At 45.0% G+C, this 13,548-nt stretch overlaps 1 protein-coding gene across 2 annotated transcripts in view; it reads left to right on the top strand.

The window, feature by feature from the left end:
• Window positions 1–13,070, top strand: part of NOX4 (NADPH oxidase 4) — a 149,390-nt gene extending 136,320 nt beyond the window's left edge. For both annotated transcript variants that reach the window (XM_089508261.1, XM_089508262.1), the window contains 4 exons: window positions 6,240–6,348; window positions 8,052–8,120; window positions 9,690–9,790; window positions 12,857–13,070. In XM_089508261.1, the coding sequence (XP_089364387.1) occupies window positions 6,240–6,348; window positions 8,052–8,120; window positions 9,690–9,790; window positions 12,857–12,977 (400 nt within the window). In that variant the 3' untranslated portion in view covers window positions 12,978–13,070. The remainder of the gene's footprint in view (window positions 1–6,239; window positions 6,349–8,051; window positions 8,121–9,689; window positions 9,791–12,856) is intronic.
• Window positions 13,071–13,548: the final 478 nt, after the last annotated feature.

The raw sequence follows: 13,548 nt of genomic DNA on the forward strand, positions 1-13,548 counted from the left end.
TCTGAGTGTGCGGGGTGGATTATGTGGGGAGAGGCGGTCCTCCAAGTACCCTGGGCCCAAGCCATTTAGGGCTTTATAGGTCAAAACCAACACCTTGTATTGAGCCCGGAAGCGAATAGGCAGCCAGTGAAGATCTTTTAAGATAGGTGTTATGTGGTCCGACCTGGAGCTACCAGCGACCAATCTGGCTGCCATATTCTGCACTAATTGCAGCTTCCGAGTTTGGTACAAGGGTTGCCCCATGTAGAGCGCATTGCAGAAATCCAATCGAGAGGTTACCAAAGCATGTACGACAGATTCAAGGTCCTTACGGTCCAGGTAGGGACGCAGCTGGCGTATCAGCCGAAGCTGATAACAAGCACTCCTGACCGTCGCATCCACCTGAGAAGTCAGCTGGAGCGACGAGTCAAGGAGTACACCCAAGCTGCGCACCGAGTCCTTCAGGGGGAGCGTGACCCCGTTCAGGACCGGGTGACAGATCTCACTACCCGAGACCGGGGAGCCTATCACCAGTACTTCCGTTTTCCCTGGATTCACACTGAGTTTGTTCTCCCTCATCCAGTCCATTACTGACGCCAAGCAGGCATCTAGAGGAGAGATGCCAGCCTTAGTTACTGCATCAGTCGGAGACATAGAGAAAATTATCTGGGTGTCATCAGCGTACTGATAACACCGCGCCCCATGTCTCCGGATGATCTCTCCCAGCGGCTTCATGTAAATGTTAAAAAGCATAGGGGACAAAATCGCTCCCTGAGGGACACCAGATGTCAGGGCCCTCCTATCGGAGCGACAGTCCCCCAGCTCCACCATCTGGGATCTGCCCGAGAGGTAGGAACGGAACCACTGCAGAGCAGTGCCCCCAATTCCCAACTCCCTCAGGCGTCCCAGAAGGATACCATGGTCAATGGTATCGAAGGCCGCTGAGATGTCCAAGAGCACTAACAGGGACACGCTCCCCCTGTCCATGCCCAGACGGAGATCATCAACTAAGGCGACCATGGCAGTCTCAACTCCATAGCCCGCCCGGAAGCCAGTTTGAAATGGATCCAGAAAATCGGTGTCGTCCAAGATCGACTGAAGCTGGAAGGCGACTGCTCTCTCGATCACCTTCCCTAAGAAAGGTAGCAGCGAGATGGGTCTATAATTATTATAAAGCAGGGGGTCTAAGGAGGGCTTCTTTAGCAGGGGTTTAACCACTGCTAATTTTAATTTAGATGGAAACTGGCCCTCACTTAGAGATGTGTTGATTATGTGATGCAACATTAGTCGCACCACATCTCCCCCCTGAGCTGCCAACCATGAGGGACAGGGATCAAGAGAGCAAGTCGTCCTCCTAACACTTCGGAGGATCTTGTCCACTTCATCGGTACTAACAAACTCAAAGTGATCCAGTATAACAGGGACCACGGACGCTTCGGACACCTCTCCTATAGGATCTGCACAAAGACTGGCGTCGAGATCAGCCCTTATCCGAGAGATTTTATCCGCAAAGAAGTTGTTAAAATCGTCACAGCAGGATTTAGATGGCTCCAAGATAGCGCTCAAGGTGGGAGGGAGCCGAGTTAGCTCCCTCACAACCCTGAACAGCTCTGCCGGACGCGACTCTGCGGACGCAATACGTGCAGCATAGAAAGAATTCTTCGCTGCACGTATTGCCACTCCATAGGCTCTTAAATGAGAGCGAAGGAGTGTCCTGTCAGACAAGCGCTGATGTCTTCGCCATTTGTGCTCTAGTCGTTGCGCGGCCCGCTTCCTTGCCCTGAGATCTTCCGTGTACCAGGGTTGTTTATTGGAAGCAGGCCGGAAAGGACGCTTGGGAGCGATGCTGTGTATAGCCCTAGAGAGATTAGTGTCCCAGATGTCGGTTAGGGCATCAACAGAATCGCCGTCAGAGCCAGTCGTATATCCCTCTAGGGCTTCTTGGAACCTTATGGGTTCCATCAGCCTTCGAGGGTGGACCATCCTAATAGGTCCGCCACCCCCGGGGGGGTTAATGGTAGAAGCCTTGATTCTAGCCTCAACCAGGAAATGATCCGTCCATGACAAGGGAGAGACACTAGAGATCTCAACCCACGGAACCTCCATATCCGTACTAAAGATCACATCAAGAGTATTACCAGCACAATGTGTTGGCCCCGAAACTAATTGAGACAGGCCCATGGCTGTCATGGTAGTCATGAACTCCCGAGCTGCACCTGTTGGAATATCGCTGGCCTCGAAAGGGATGTTGAGGTCCCCCAGGACAAGAAGCCTAGGGGACTCCAACACCAGCTCCGAGACCAGCAGTGTCAGCTCGGCCAGGGAGTCTGTTAGCGCACGGGGTGGCCGGTAGACCAACAGAATCCCTAAACTGTCTCTAGCCTTCAGGGACAGGTAAATACATTCAATGTGATCTGTTTTCCGGACTGGGATCCTGGTTAAGGAAAGGGTGTTTTTATGTACCAAGGCAATACCGCCCCCCCGCCCACCTAACCTGATCTGGTCCTTAACTGAGTACCCGGCTGGAAGGGCCTGGGCCCACACTGCCTCACTCTCAGGCCCCAGCCAGGTCTCAGTGATGCACGCCAGGTCGCAGTTTTTATCCTGCAAAAGATCATACACAATGTGGGTCTTATTTTTTATAGACCTGGCGTTGCATAGGAGCAGAGACAGGGTTTGTGGTACGACTGGGCTGACCCTCAGGCCTCTTTGGTTAGGAAAGTGGAAGGAAGGAGAGATAGATATCACACATCGATCTCTCCTTCCATTTATACACCTATCCACATTCCTACCGCCATACCTCCCCATGCCCCGCACAATCTCAATTGGGGCTCCCATCACATATGCATCCGCCACCATAGCTGGCCACCCATATCCCATACCCACCCCCGACTCTAGTAGTAACAAAAAAACCCCGTAGCAGCAAAGGAAGACAGCAAAAGATGTCATTCCTAAAAATACAGACTAATCCAGAACAAGAAATTACCCCCTATTATAAAAACCTCAGCTCTAGCCGTATAGCAATCTGGCGAGCTGATAGAATTCCTGTTCCTCCTATGCAAGGAATGCCAGTAATTCGCCAAAAAAAAAAAAAAAAAAAAAAAAAAAAAAAAAAAAAAACCTAGGCGAATACGTAGGCGCGCACAGCTGGGCAGTGGCTGGCGTCCTCAGTCGGGGGGCCGGCGGGCCGGCTTTTGAAGAGGGAGCCGCTCCCACCGGCTCACTCCTCCCCTCCCTTGAACGCCGCCGAGGCGGTGAAAGTCCTCCCGGCGCGGGGGCGCGCACAGCTGGGCAGTGGCTGGCGTCCTCAGTCGGGGGGCCGGCGGGCCGGCTTTTGAAGAGGGAGCCGCTCCCACCGGCTCACTCCTCCCCTCCCTTGAACGCCGCCGAGGCGGTGAAAGTCCTCCCGGCGCGGGGGCGCGCACAGCTGGGCAGTGGCTGGCGTCCTCAGTCGGGGGGCCGGCGGGCCGGCTTTTGAAGAGGGAGCCGCTCCCACCGGCTCACTCCTCCCCTCCCTTGAACGCCGCCGAGGCGGTGAAAGTCCTCCCGGCGCGGGGGCGCGCACAGCTGGGCAGTGGCTGGCGTCCTCAGTCGGGGGGCCGGCGGGCCGGCTTTTGAAGAGGGAGCCGCTCCCACCGGCTCACTCCTCCCCTCCCTTGAACGCCGCCGAGGCAGTGAAAGTCCTCCCGGCGCGGGGGCGCGCACAGCTGGGCAGTGGCTGGCGTCCTCAGTCGGGGGGCCGGCGGGCCGGCTTTTGAAGAGGGAGCCGCTCCCACCGGCTCACTCCTCCCCTCCCTTGAACGCCGCCGAGGCGGTGAAAGTCCTCCCGGCGCGGGGGCGCGCACAGCTGGGTGACAGACCTAATGCAGTGCCATAAATGTGACTAAATACTCAAGGATTCAAACCCAGATTTTTAAGAGGGCTCAATGCCTTCTTCCCCAATGAGTGAATCTATCAATCTAGCTTTTGCCCTTTTTCAGTTTTTTTTAAAAATCTCATCTTTTAACTAGCTAAAAAGACAGTCCAAAATAATAATAATAATAACAGCTACCTTTATTGGGCCAACCAAAAATACACAACATTTTGAAGCTCCATTAGCTTCTTCATCAGACAAAAGTGTTAAAAATCATACAGGAGACAAAGAAGAAAATGACAGTAGAGTCGCAGGCTTACATTTTGCCAAGGTGTTGTTTTCATTGTTGTCAGTTAAGATGGTTTGGAGGGATATCAGTGCAGGCAGAGGCCTCTCCTCTCTTTGGCCACGTGGGCTCTGGGAGCCAAAAAGTCATAAATTCCAGGCAGTAGAATTTCAACTCCATTAGCAACAAAAGAAGTAAAAAGTATCCCTTCAGACAATTTTAACTGACAACAACAAAAACAACATCTTGACAAAATGTAGGGCTATGATTTAACATCATTATTTTATAACTTCTTCTTCTTCTCCGGTATGATTTGTAATACCTTTGCCTGATGAGGAATCCTGGGGAGCTTCAAAAGCTTCAAAAATACATTTTGTGTATTTTTAGTTGGTCTGATAAAGGTATCATTGTTTTGTGGATTTTGGATGTTCTTGTATTTGGCTTTTTGGCCAACATGGCTCTCCCTGTGTATGTTCACTAAAAAGGCAATTGCTTAATTCCAAACTGAAACTGAAACTGATACCCATCTCTGCCTTAACCCTACTAGCTGTTGGAATCAATGATAAGTGGCAGTGAGTCATTGAAGGTCCTGGCTGTCAGAAACTCTCATTCCTTTGAGTTCAGAAATCAGTCTTCTGTATTCCAAAGCAAAACTTTATTTCAGTAACTAAAGAAATTAACAGTATGACTTCTGCAGACAAAACTAGCATAATTTCCAAATGTAAGCATAGAATAAGCAATGCCCACCTACTGTAAATGCACATGCTTTACTTTGATTTGTTCATAAACCAAAACACTCTTGCACCCCTTCTGGTTTACTCATCCCTCACATATATTTTCACTTTAGGTCTTTTCATTTTCCCATGATGGGATTCAGTACTAGTGTCCTCCCACACATATCTGTGCATTCTCTACCCAAGTAGTTATTTTTCTCCAGAACAAACACTACAACTACCATCAGCTAAACTACCAAGCTTCTATTATATGCCAGCATCAATTGATATTATCTTTAACATGTATAAATATACTTTTATAGATTATATGCATTACCAGTATGAAAAGAAAAATAACAACAGCAACCACAACAACAGCAAACCATAACTTAAAACAGGATCTGACAGAATCCTGACACTGGCTGTGTTTCCTGGACAGCCTATCCTGTCTGCTAAGCTAGTCATGGTACAAACTGCCCCTTCAGGGGCGGCCTGTACCCGCCCCTTTTCTCACCGGATTGGGGCCAGGGCAGCCTCACTGGCAGCCCAGAGGCCCCAGTCAGACACTTTTTGGAATCATGGAGAAGCAGCAAAATGCCACTTCTCCGTGGTCCCAAAAAGGGGTGCCCTTGGGGCTTCATGCCCCAGGACACCCTGACAGGCACAGCCATGGGAGAAAGGGCCCACCTGGCCCCTTTATCCCATGGCTTCGTTCCCGGGGCCATCTGGTTCTTGTGCGGGAATGAAGTTTGCGACCATTATGATGCCACTTCCTGTGTGCCACGTTTGGATGCTCAGCAGTGGCACCGACATCATGGCGGCCCCTGTGTAGATGGGAGGCCACCATGATGCCGGTGCGGTCCCATACTAGGGTTAGGGAGCGTATGGATGGTGCGTGCTCCCTAACCCTAGTATCGGCACGAGTACACCACTTTATAGCGATCTAGTCTACTGTCCTCATATGCAACAGAGTATGAGTTCCTACCTTCAGTGTGGAAGTATTATGAAATTTCCAGTCTAATTGGCTTTTGTACCATGCATCTGATTGGAAGAGTGTCATCTTGTTCTTAGCTCCAAGCTGTGGAAAGCCTTGGGTTGGTTCTGTTCTTTCTGTGATGCCTATGAGAAACTATGTATGTAAATTCTCACTGGGGAAAAAATGAAATGAGAGTCAAGTCACCAGTGGATAGCTGAGTGAGTCAAAGACATCCATAAAATAAGATGAAGGCAGATATAGAGTGACTCATAATGCAGTGGTCATACCAAGTTGCACAGCTGCAACTTGAAATGGCAGCTAAACATCAGAAGCACAAAACCTTACCAAGCAATCCATATTTTGTTAAAACTGACATTTTTTGATTGATAATTTTTAATCCCCCTCCCCTCCCCAAATGGTCTGGGTATACAGGGATGAATGGAAATGCTACAAAATCAGGAGACTTTACTTCATATGGGTGTGCAGAGACATCCAGTCTTTCTGCTGGTTTGCTGATCTGCTCTGCAAATTGCATCAGAAGGTAAGTGAATTTTCTGGGCTTCACTTTGAAGAAACCTTCAGTACTTTATGACTGATGGACTGACTGACTGCATTTATACTCCTTTCTCCCATGATGGGATGCAAGAAAGGGCGCAGAACCTGCACTCCTGCACCCAATTGTGTGGGAGCAAGCTGCCTTGGACTCAATGGGACTTACTTCTGAATAAACAAGTAGGATTGTGCAAAAACATTTCAATCCTGTGAACGTATACTCCTAAGTAAGCCCCATTGAGTTCAGGTTTGAATTGCAAGTTTGCCTGTGGAAGAGTCTGACAAACACCAATTCTTGAAGTTCAGTGACATTTGGGAATTGCACACAGCAGTATATTTTTAAAGGAATGTTTACTTCAGAAGGTTCATAAGTGGCAGCTTCTCTGCTATATACAATCTTGACATTCACATTGTATTGAATGCTATTTTTTTTGTTTTTGTTTTTTAAAAAAGAGGAAGTCAGTACTGAACTGCAAATACATTTAAACACATCAGAATCCTAGCATCACCAGAAAATACTTGAATTCATAAGGAGAAAAATCCCTAAAACTTTTATCAAACCATGAAAAATTGGTTAAAAATACAAATGATCTGGATTTCCAAAAGAGTAACATGCAAAATTCCGATCGGTGGGAATTTTGTGGTTCACTGATTACATTCTATGTGTCCATTTGTCTCCACAAAGTATCCCTTTGGACATAAAACTGTTACTTCAAAATGCCTTGCTCTATGGATACTGGAGCTCATGTGTGCACACTCATGTGTCCATAAGTGAATATACCTACTACATCTGGGATATGGATGTGTGAAGATATTCAAAACACACATACACATCCCTTTTCAAATATACATCTAGAACCCCATGGAGAGAAATAAGCTTTTGTGTTGTCACAATTCAGCTAGGAAGAATATCCTGGAGCTGATCAATGAAAAAGGTAACTGAATTATTACTGTCATGGTTACTGTAGCCTTGCACAAAGGTTTTTGTCTATACTCCGGTTCCTCATAGGGAAGTGGTGGTCTCTTACTAGTGATGTTATCAAATTTAAATAATTGAAAATAGTTTATATTTATTTCATTGCATGCTGCCCTGGGATTCTTACATGTAGTCAGGACATACAAATTTTATTACATATATGCCTACATACATAGATACTATTAATCCATTTTCTAAAAATAAACCCTCTTACCTATTATAGACAGTGGTTAAAATGTTCCAAGTATTTTGAGTAATAGAACTGTATATACATACAAACTCACAAGCAGAACTTAGCAAAATGTTGCAGCTTCCACCCTCCTCAGTTGCTTAAAATAAATTACATATTTTCCCTCTGCCTGCCCTTCCCTCCCTCCCTCCCTCCCTCATCCACTTTTTCTTTTTGTTTGACAACCCCTTCTGCATTTATTGCAGTAACAAATCCAGCAACTTCAGTCCGGAGCACAACCTTGGTCAAATGATATATTTCTCCATAAACTACCCTCAGCATTCAAGGTTTTTCTCTGCATATTTCAACTTAATCAAAGGAGGAGTGCACTTAAATGCACATAATGGTCAACACTGAGGCACGATGGGTAGAAGATCTGTCTCTGGCAGGGGATTTGGCAGTGGCGTTATTGTTTGTGCTTAAGAGAAACTGAAAAATTTCTTAACGTATTCTCCACCCCCTTTTTTGTGTCACACAATGGTTTCAGCTCTGGCAAGAAAACCGACCAGATTTTGTAAATATCCAGCTATACCTCAGTCGAACAGATGGGATACAGGTAGGTAGTGAAATGGAGTTTGTGGCTGCATGGGGGGATCTTTGGAAAACACCCAAAAACTGGGCATATAAATATTCAGCTCTCTTATTTTTTGCTTGGAAGAATAGAAAAGCACACTGTTGTTCTCCATGCGGGATGGCGAGATATTTCTTGTCCTTTCTGCTGACAATTCTTGTATTTACACAAATGTTTTTTCCCAGACTGCTGTGCAAAATTATCTAGATTACTGCACTACATCCTTAATAGCACTGCTATTCAACTTTAACTGCTCTGGCTGCCTCCTGTTGCATTCTGGAATTTGCAGTTTAAGGAGGAGCATTTAGAATGTTTAGCCAGAGAGCTCTTAGGCCTCATTGAACTACAAACCTCAGGATGCTACAGGTGGCAGCCAGAGCAGTAAAAGCAGAATAGCAGTACTATAAGAATGTAATGCGGTAATGTGGTATGATAGCTATGATAATTAGCTACAGAATCCATACCCTCCAACTGCCCTGATTTAGCGGGTGAAGTCCCAACTAGCATGGAAGCAGGGTTTCCTGACCTCCAATGGAATTACTAGATTTAAAAAGTGGTCCCCTTTCTGTGGTGGGACTACTCCTCCCTCATTACTGATGTGAGTTATCTGTTGCAATGATCAGTCCACCACAACAGCCATAGTAAATATGCTTTCTTAAATGGCATACAGTGTACCTTGGAGCAACCCTGGACCCAGCCAACTGAAGACTTTGGACTCCATGACTTCTATTCTCTTAAAGGGTCTGCCCTTGGTCTTGCCCTACTGAAGCCTTGACAGCTGTTCAGGGATACCTGGTGCTGACACCAACCCTATTTGGGAATCTTACATCAGACCTCCCACATGCAGAAGCAGGAGGCTGATCCCAAATATTTCATGAGGGGAAGAGGCTTCCTTTCCCAGGCATGCAAACACCTTTTGTTTAAGCATTTCACATTTTAATGTTTAAACAGGGAAGCTTCCTTTTAAAACTTTGTCCTCTTAAATAACTGTTTATGTACTCTTAATTTTATATTGTTTCATATGATGATTTTGTTTTTGATTTGTTTTATTCTGCTTTTTAAGTGACTCTTTCTGGGAGTTGCCTTGGGTCTCATTTTGGGGAAAAGACAGCATACAAATTAAATAAATAAGATGGCCACCTATTCATGTAAAGTAGCTGAGAAAGGCAGCACACAAATTAAATGAATAAATAGGATGACATTGGCCATCCATCCATGTAAAGTAGCTAACTTGACTGGCAATTAAATCTTTAATATTGAAAATGGGTTGGTATTCTCCACTGATTCCAACCACAGGGCAGGTTGTGTGGTGTTTTCTGCCACCTCCTCATATCTGCTGCCTCAGCAGGTGCCTCTTTTTGTCAAATGGTAGGACTAGCCCTGCATAGAAGCACATATACATATCTTGCTGTGCCAAACACAGGCGGTTGCAGCAACCTTGTGTCCCCTAACACATGCAATGTGTGTATAAGACTGACGAGCCCTAAGTGGTGGGTAATTGATCTGCAGTAGTTGGTGAAGCACACCAGAGTCAATCTCTCTTTTTTCTTGCAGAAGATAATTGGAGAGAAATACCAAGTGCTGAACCGCCGGCTTTTCATTGGGCGGCCTCGATGGAAACTTCTATTTAATGAAATCGCCAAGTGCAACAGACAGTAAGTAAGATTCCCAGCCCAGCTTGCACTGCAGCTTTGAGGGATGGGAGCAGGGTGAGTTTAATAAACCACATTTGTATGGAAATGACTTTCGGCTTAACGCTATCATTTAATGCCAAAGCACCTGATAGTGGGTGTTATCTAATATGTTGCATCAGAGGAATAGGGAGTTTGAACAAAAGAACTGTCATCTTCCATAATCAGAATGGTCCATCTTCCAGGCAACTAGGCAGTGGGTGGGGTGAATAAGATTTGTATATTTTCATAACAGGCATAGAGATGTAGTTTCGTATTCCAGTCATCCTTGCAGGTGCCTTGTTTGCTGTGTGCCTCAGGTTTGTGCTTACGGGTGCTTAATTCTTAACCACTCCTTCTAAATGAATGTCTAGTATTCCACATCGCTTCCTGCATAATTCTAAATAATGGCTTTAATGTAATGAAGGCTGCATCTACAATGTAGAATTCATGCAGTTTGACATTGCTTTAACTGTCACGATTTAATGATATGGATTTCTGGAATGTGTAGTTTTATTAGATAACTGTATTAGAGAGCTCTGGTGCCCAGGATTCCATAGGATGGAACCATGACAGTTAAAGCAGTGTCAAACTGCATTAATTCTGCAGTGTGACAGCAGCTTGAGTTAACTACGTAACCTTTCCTCACCTACCCACACCCAAAACTGATGGAAATATTATTCATCCATTCTCTGATCTTCAGGAGAATGGTCTTCTTCTCTCCATGCAGCTGATGCCTAGTAAAGTGGGTGGGGGTGGGATTACAATTGTGCCAATAGTGTCACAATTGTAATTAAGTAGTGATTGTGAGTATGGTGCAGTTACAGACAGGTAAATCTAGATAACTGTTCTGTATTCACAATCACTACTTAGTCACAATTGTGACACTCTTGCCACAATCATCTCTCTCTCTCTCGCCCTCCCTCTCTCTCTGTCACATACACACACACAACCTACTTTACCGGGCATTAGCAGCATGGAGAGAAGGAGGTCAATTTTTTTGGTAATTGGAGCATGTGTGAATGATATTTCCATCAGGTGGGGCTAGGGTTGTGCCAAGAGAGACTGTTTAACTAAATACACTTAACTGAGGTTGAATATTGGCCAATGTCATTATGCTTCAAATGATATAACCTTCTTGAGAAGAATCCACTGAAAAAAATCCTCATTGCTTACAACTCCCAGCATCATCTGCAAGGCACCACATTGGGGAAGGTTAGTTCAGATCTTTAAAAACAGGAGTGGGTGAACTGTATCCCCTCCAGAGAGTTTTGAACTGCAGCTCCTATTTGTCCTAGCCAGTATAGCCAATGGTGAGCTACACTGGGAGCTGTCATACAACAACATTGGGGATGGGGAGCTCATACTTTGTCCATCTCTGTTCTAGAAGGACTCTGCTTGCCTTAAACAATAGGGAGTCAAGGGGAGGCCTTCTTTGCAGTGGTGTCTTAGGCGCAGTACAGAGCACCAAAAAGATGCGCCAGGAGGCGCATCTCCTTGCTCCGCAGCAGCGCCGCAGCAACCAAATTGTGTGATGCCGCTTCACAGCAAAAAAGGAGCATGCAGAAGCAGCTCTTTTTTTGCAGCGTACATGTGCTGCGCCAAAGCGCCAGCAATGGCATGATGACGTGCCAGCGGTGCAGCCCTGTTTGGATGCTGCGCTGCTGGCATGTCATCGCTGAGCACACCATCTAGATATTACTTCCAGGAGTAAGGTGAAAATGCCAGTCTGCTGCACATCAATCAACGGGAGAACAGATCTCCAGCACTCGCAGTGGCTGATGCCCAATAAAATCAAGACTGGGGGACTTTTACAGCCCTACATACTCCCTAGTTTCACACTGTTGGATTTGTATGGATCACAAATATAAATCAGTTATGAATGCGATTTCGTAAGTGTTGTAACGAATTCCAGTCTAGATCTATAGGCAGATGAAAACTTAAAAATTATTTCTTTAGTAAAAATTTTCGCCGAATATCAGTGATTAAAAGAAATAGGAGAAATATTTTTACAAATTCAAGCTCTGATTCAACAGCTCATTCATCACTGAGCACCAGTGGGTAGAGTTGATTCACAAAACAGTTTATTGATGATCGTGGGTTTCCCCCCCAAGTTAATTTTTAAAATGACAGTAATGCTTGGGAAGTGATAAGAACATCTGGTGTCACACCATCCAGCATGAAGCTGGCTTGGCAGCTTTGAAAGGATTGTTAATTGTGACTTTCCCACAGAAGATTATGAGTGTGAGACCAGAGGTGGGTCCTGTCAATCCTGAATCAGCCTCTTCAGGCACTAGACCAATTAAACTAATTACAGCCACCCAAAGAGCTGCTGGAAGCTTAGATCCTTATGAAGGTAAACACGTGCCAACTAGCCCATGTATTCCACCATCAATCCAGTCGAGGTTACTGTGAACAAGTTTTGTGAAGTATAAGATTCTCTGGTTCTTCATTTTAAAAACGATGGAGTTTCTGCTGGTTGCAATTGACCAGAAAAGAAATTTTCATGGTCTGTCAGGAAAAGCTACACTAGATAGTTTGAGGACAACATCGACCTAGTCTGTGCCAGCTGTATGGCATACTTGGAAATAGAGAGGGACTGAACATAAGAAATAAGAAAGGGATTTAAAAATATTGTAGAGATAATTTTTTCTTCTTATGTGAAAATTTGTTTGCTTTTTCTGTTATGTGTGCATTTATTTGCACAATCTCCCTTTTGTCTTCATTTCCCCCAATTGACCAAAGCCAGTTTGTCTATATTTCCTGTCCTTTGTATTCTTTCCAGTCACATGTTTGCAATGTATCTGTGATTTATGTATATTTTATTTCTCCAAAAACAAACTGTACTCCTTCTAAATGTGTAAATTTCTGAAGCAGCCTCGAGAGTTGAAAATTCTGGCAGGAATCTTAAAAAGGCAAAAATGAGTGCACCTGATTGGTGCATCAAGAATTTTAAAACTCTTGAGTGTAAAAGGACATTGAAGTTGTGAGGAGCAAAATGTCATGGGCTAAGGTATATGAGTTTGGTGAACCTGTGTTTCATTTCTGCAGGAAGACTGTTGGCGTTTTTTGCTGTGGACCTAGTGGAATCTCAAAAGCCCTTCACAAACTGAGCAACAGCAGCAACCCTTATGGGACAAGGTTTGAATACAATAAAGAATCCTTCAGCTGAAAACCTCCAGGCCTTTGCGGGCACTGTTTGGAAGACCTGAGTGCAATTGTTGAAAGAAAGAAAGAAAGAAAGAAAGAAAGAAAGAAAGAAGGACTTCAGTATTAGCTTGACTGCTCATACCAAAGACTAGCATATTTTCTTACGTAATTTATAATTATTTAAAACTCTAGGAAGGAAAGAAATAACATGAAATACACTTTAGTTGGCTATGCAAAAAAGCCCAAATATCTTAGGAGTTGGCAGCTTGTCTATGTGAAGCTTGAATTAGCAGAAGGCAATTAGAGGAAGACGTGCATAGTTGCTTATATGGCTGATTTTAAGATCAGTCCATCGAAATATTCAGCTTTCTTCACTTAAAAGGCTTCAGATCACAGAAAATGGCCTTGGTTGAATGAATACTAGATTGATCAAGCTGGGGGGAAATACATTGAAAGTCAAATTCTGCCCTATCCTGGCAAATAAATAAAGCTGCTTTGAAATATAGAGGTTTTGGACAGAACTGTTGTGGAAATAACATTTAAGAGGGAAAGAATTCTGTATGGTCCTCTGAGGATTCCCTCTGGTGCATGCA

This window comes from Sceloporus occidentalis, unplaced genomic scaffold (genome assembly GCF_023333645.1).
Source record: "Sceloporus occidentalis isolate IW3139 unplaced genomic scaffold, rSceOcc1.0.p SCAF_2, whole genome shotgun sequence".
Taxonomy (NCBI): Eukaryota; Metazoa; Chordata; class Lepidosauria; order Squamata; family Phrynosomatidae; genus Sceloporus; species Sceloporus occidentalis.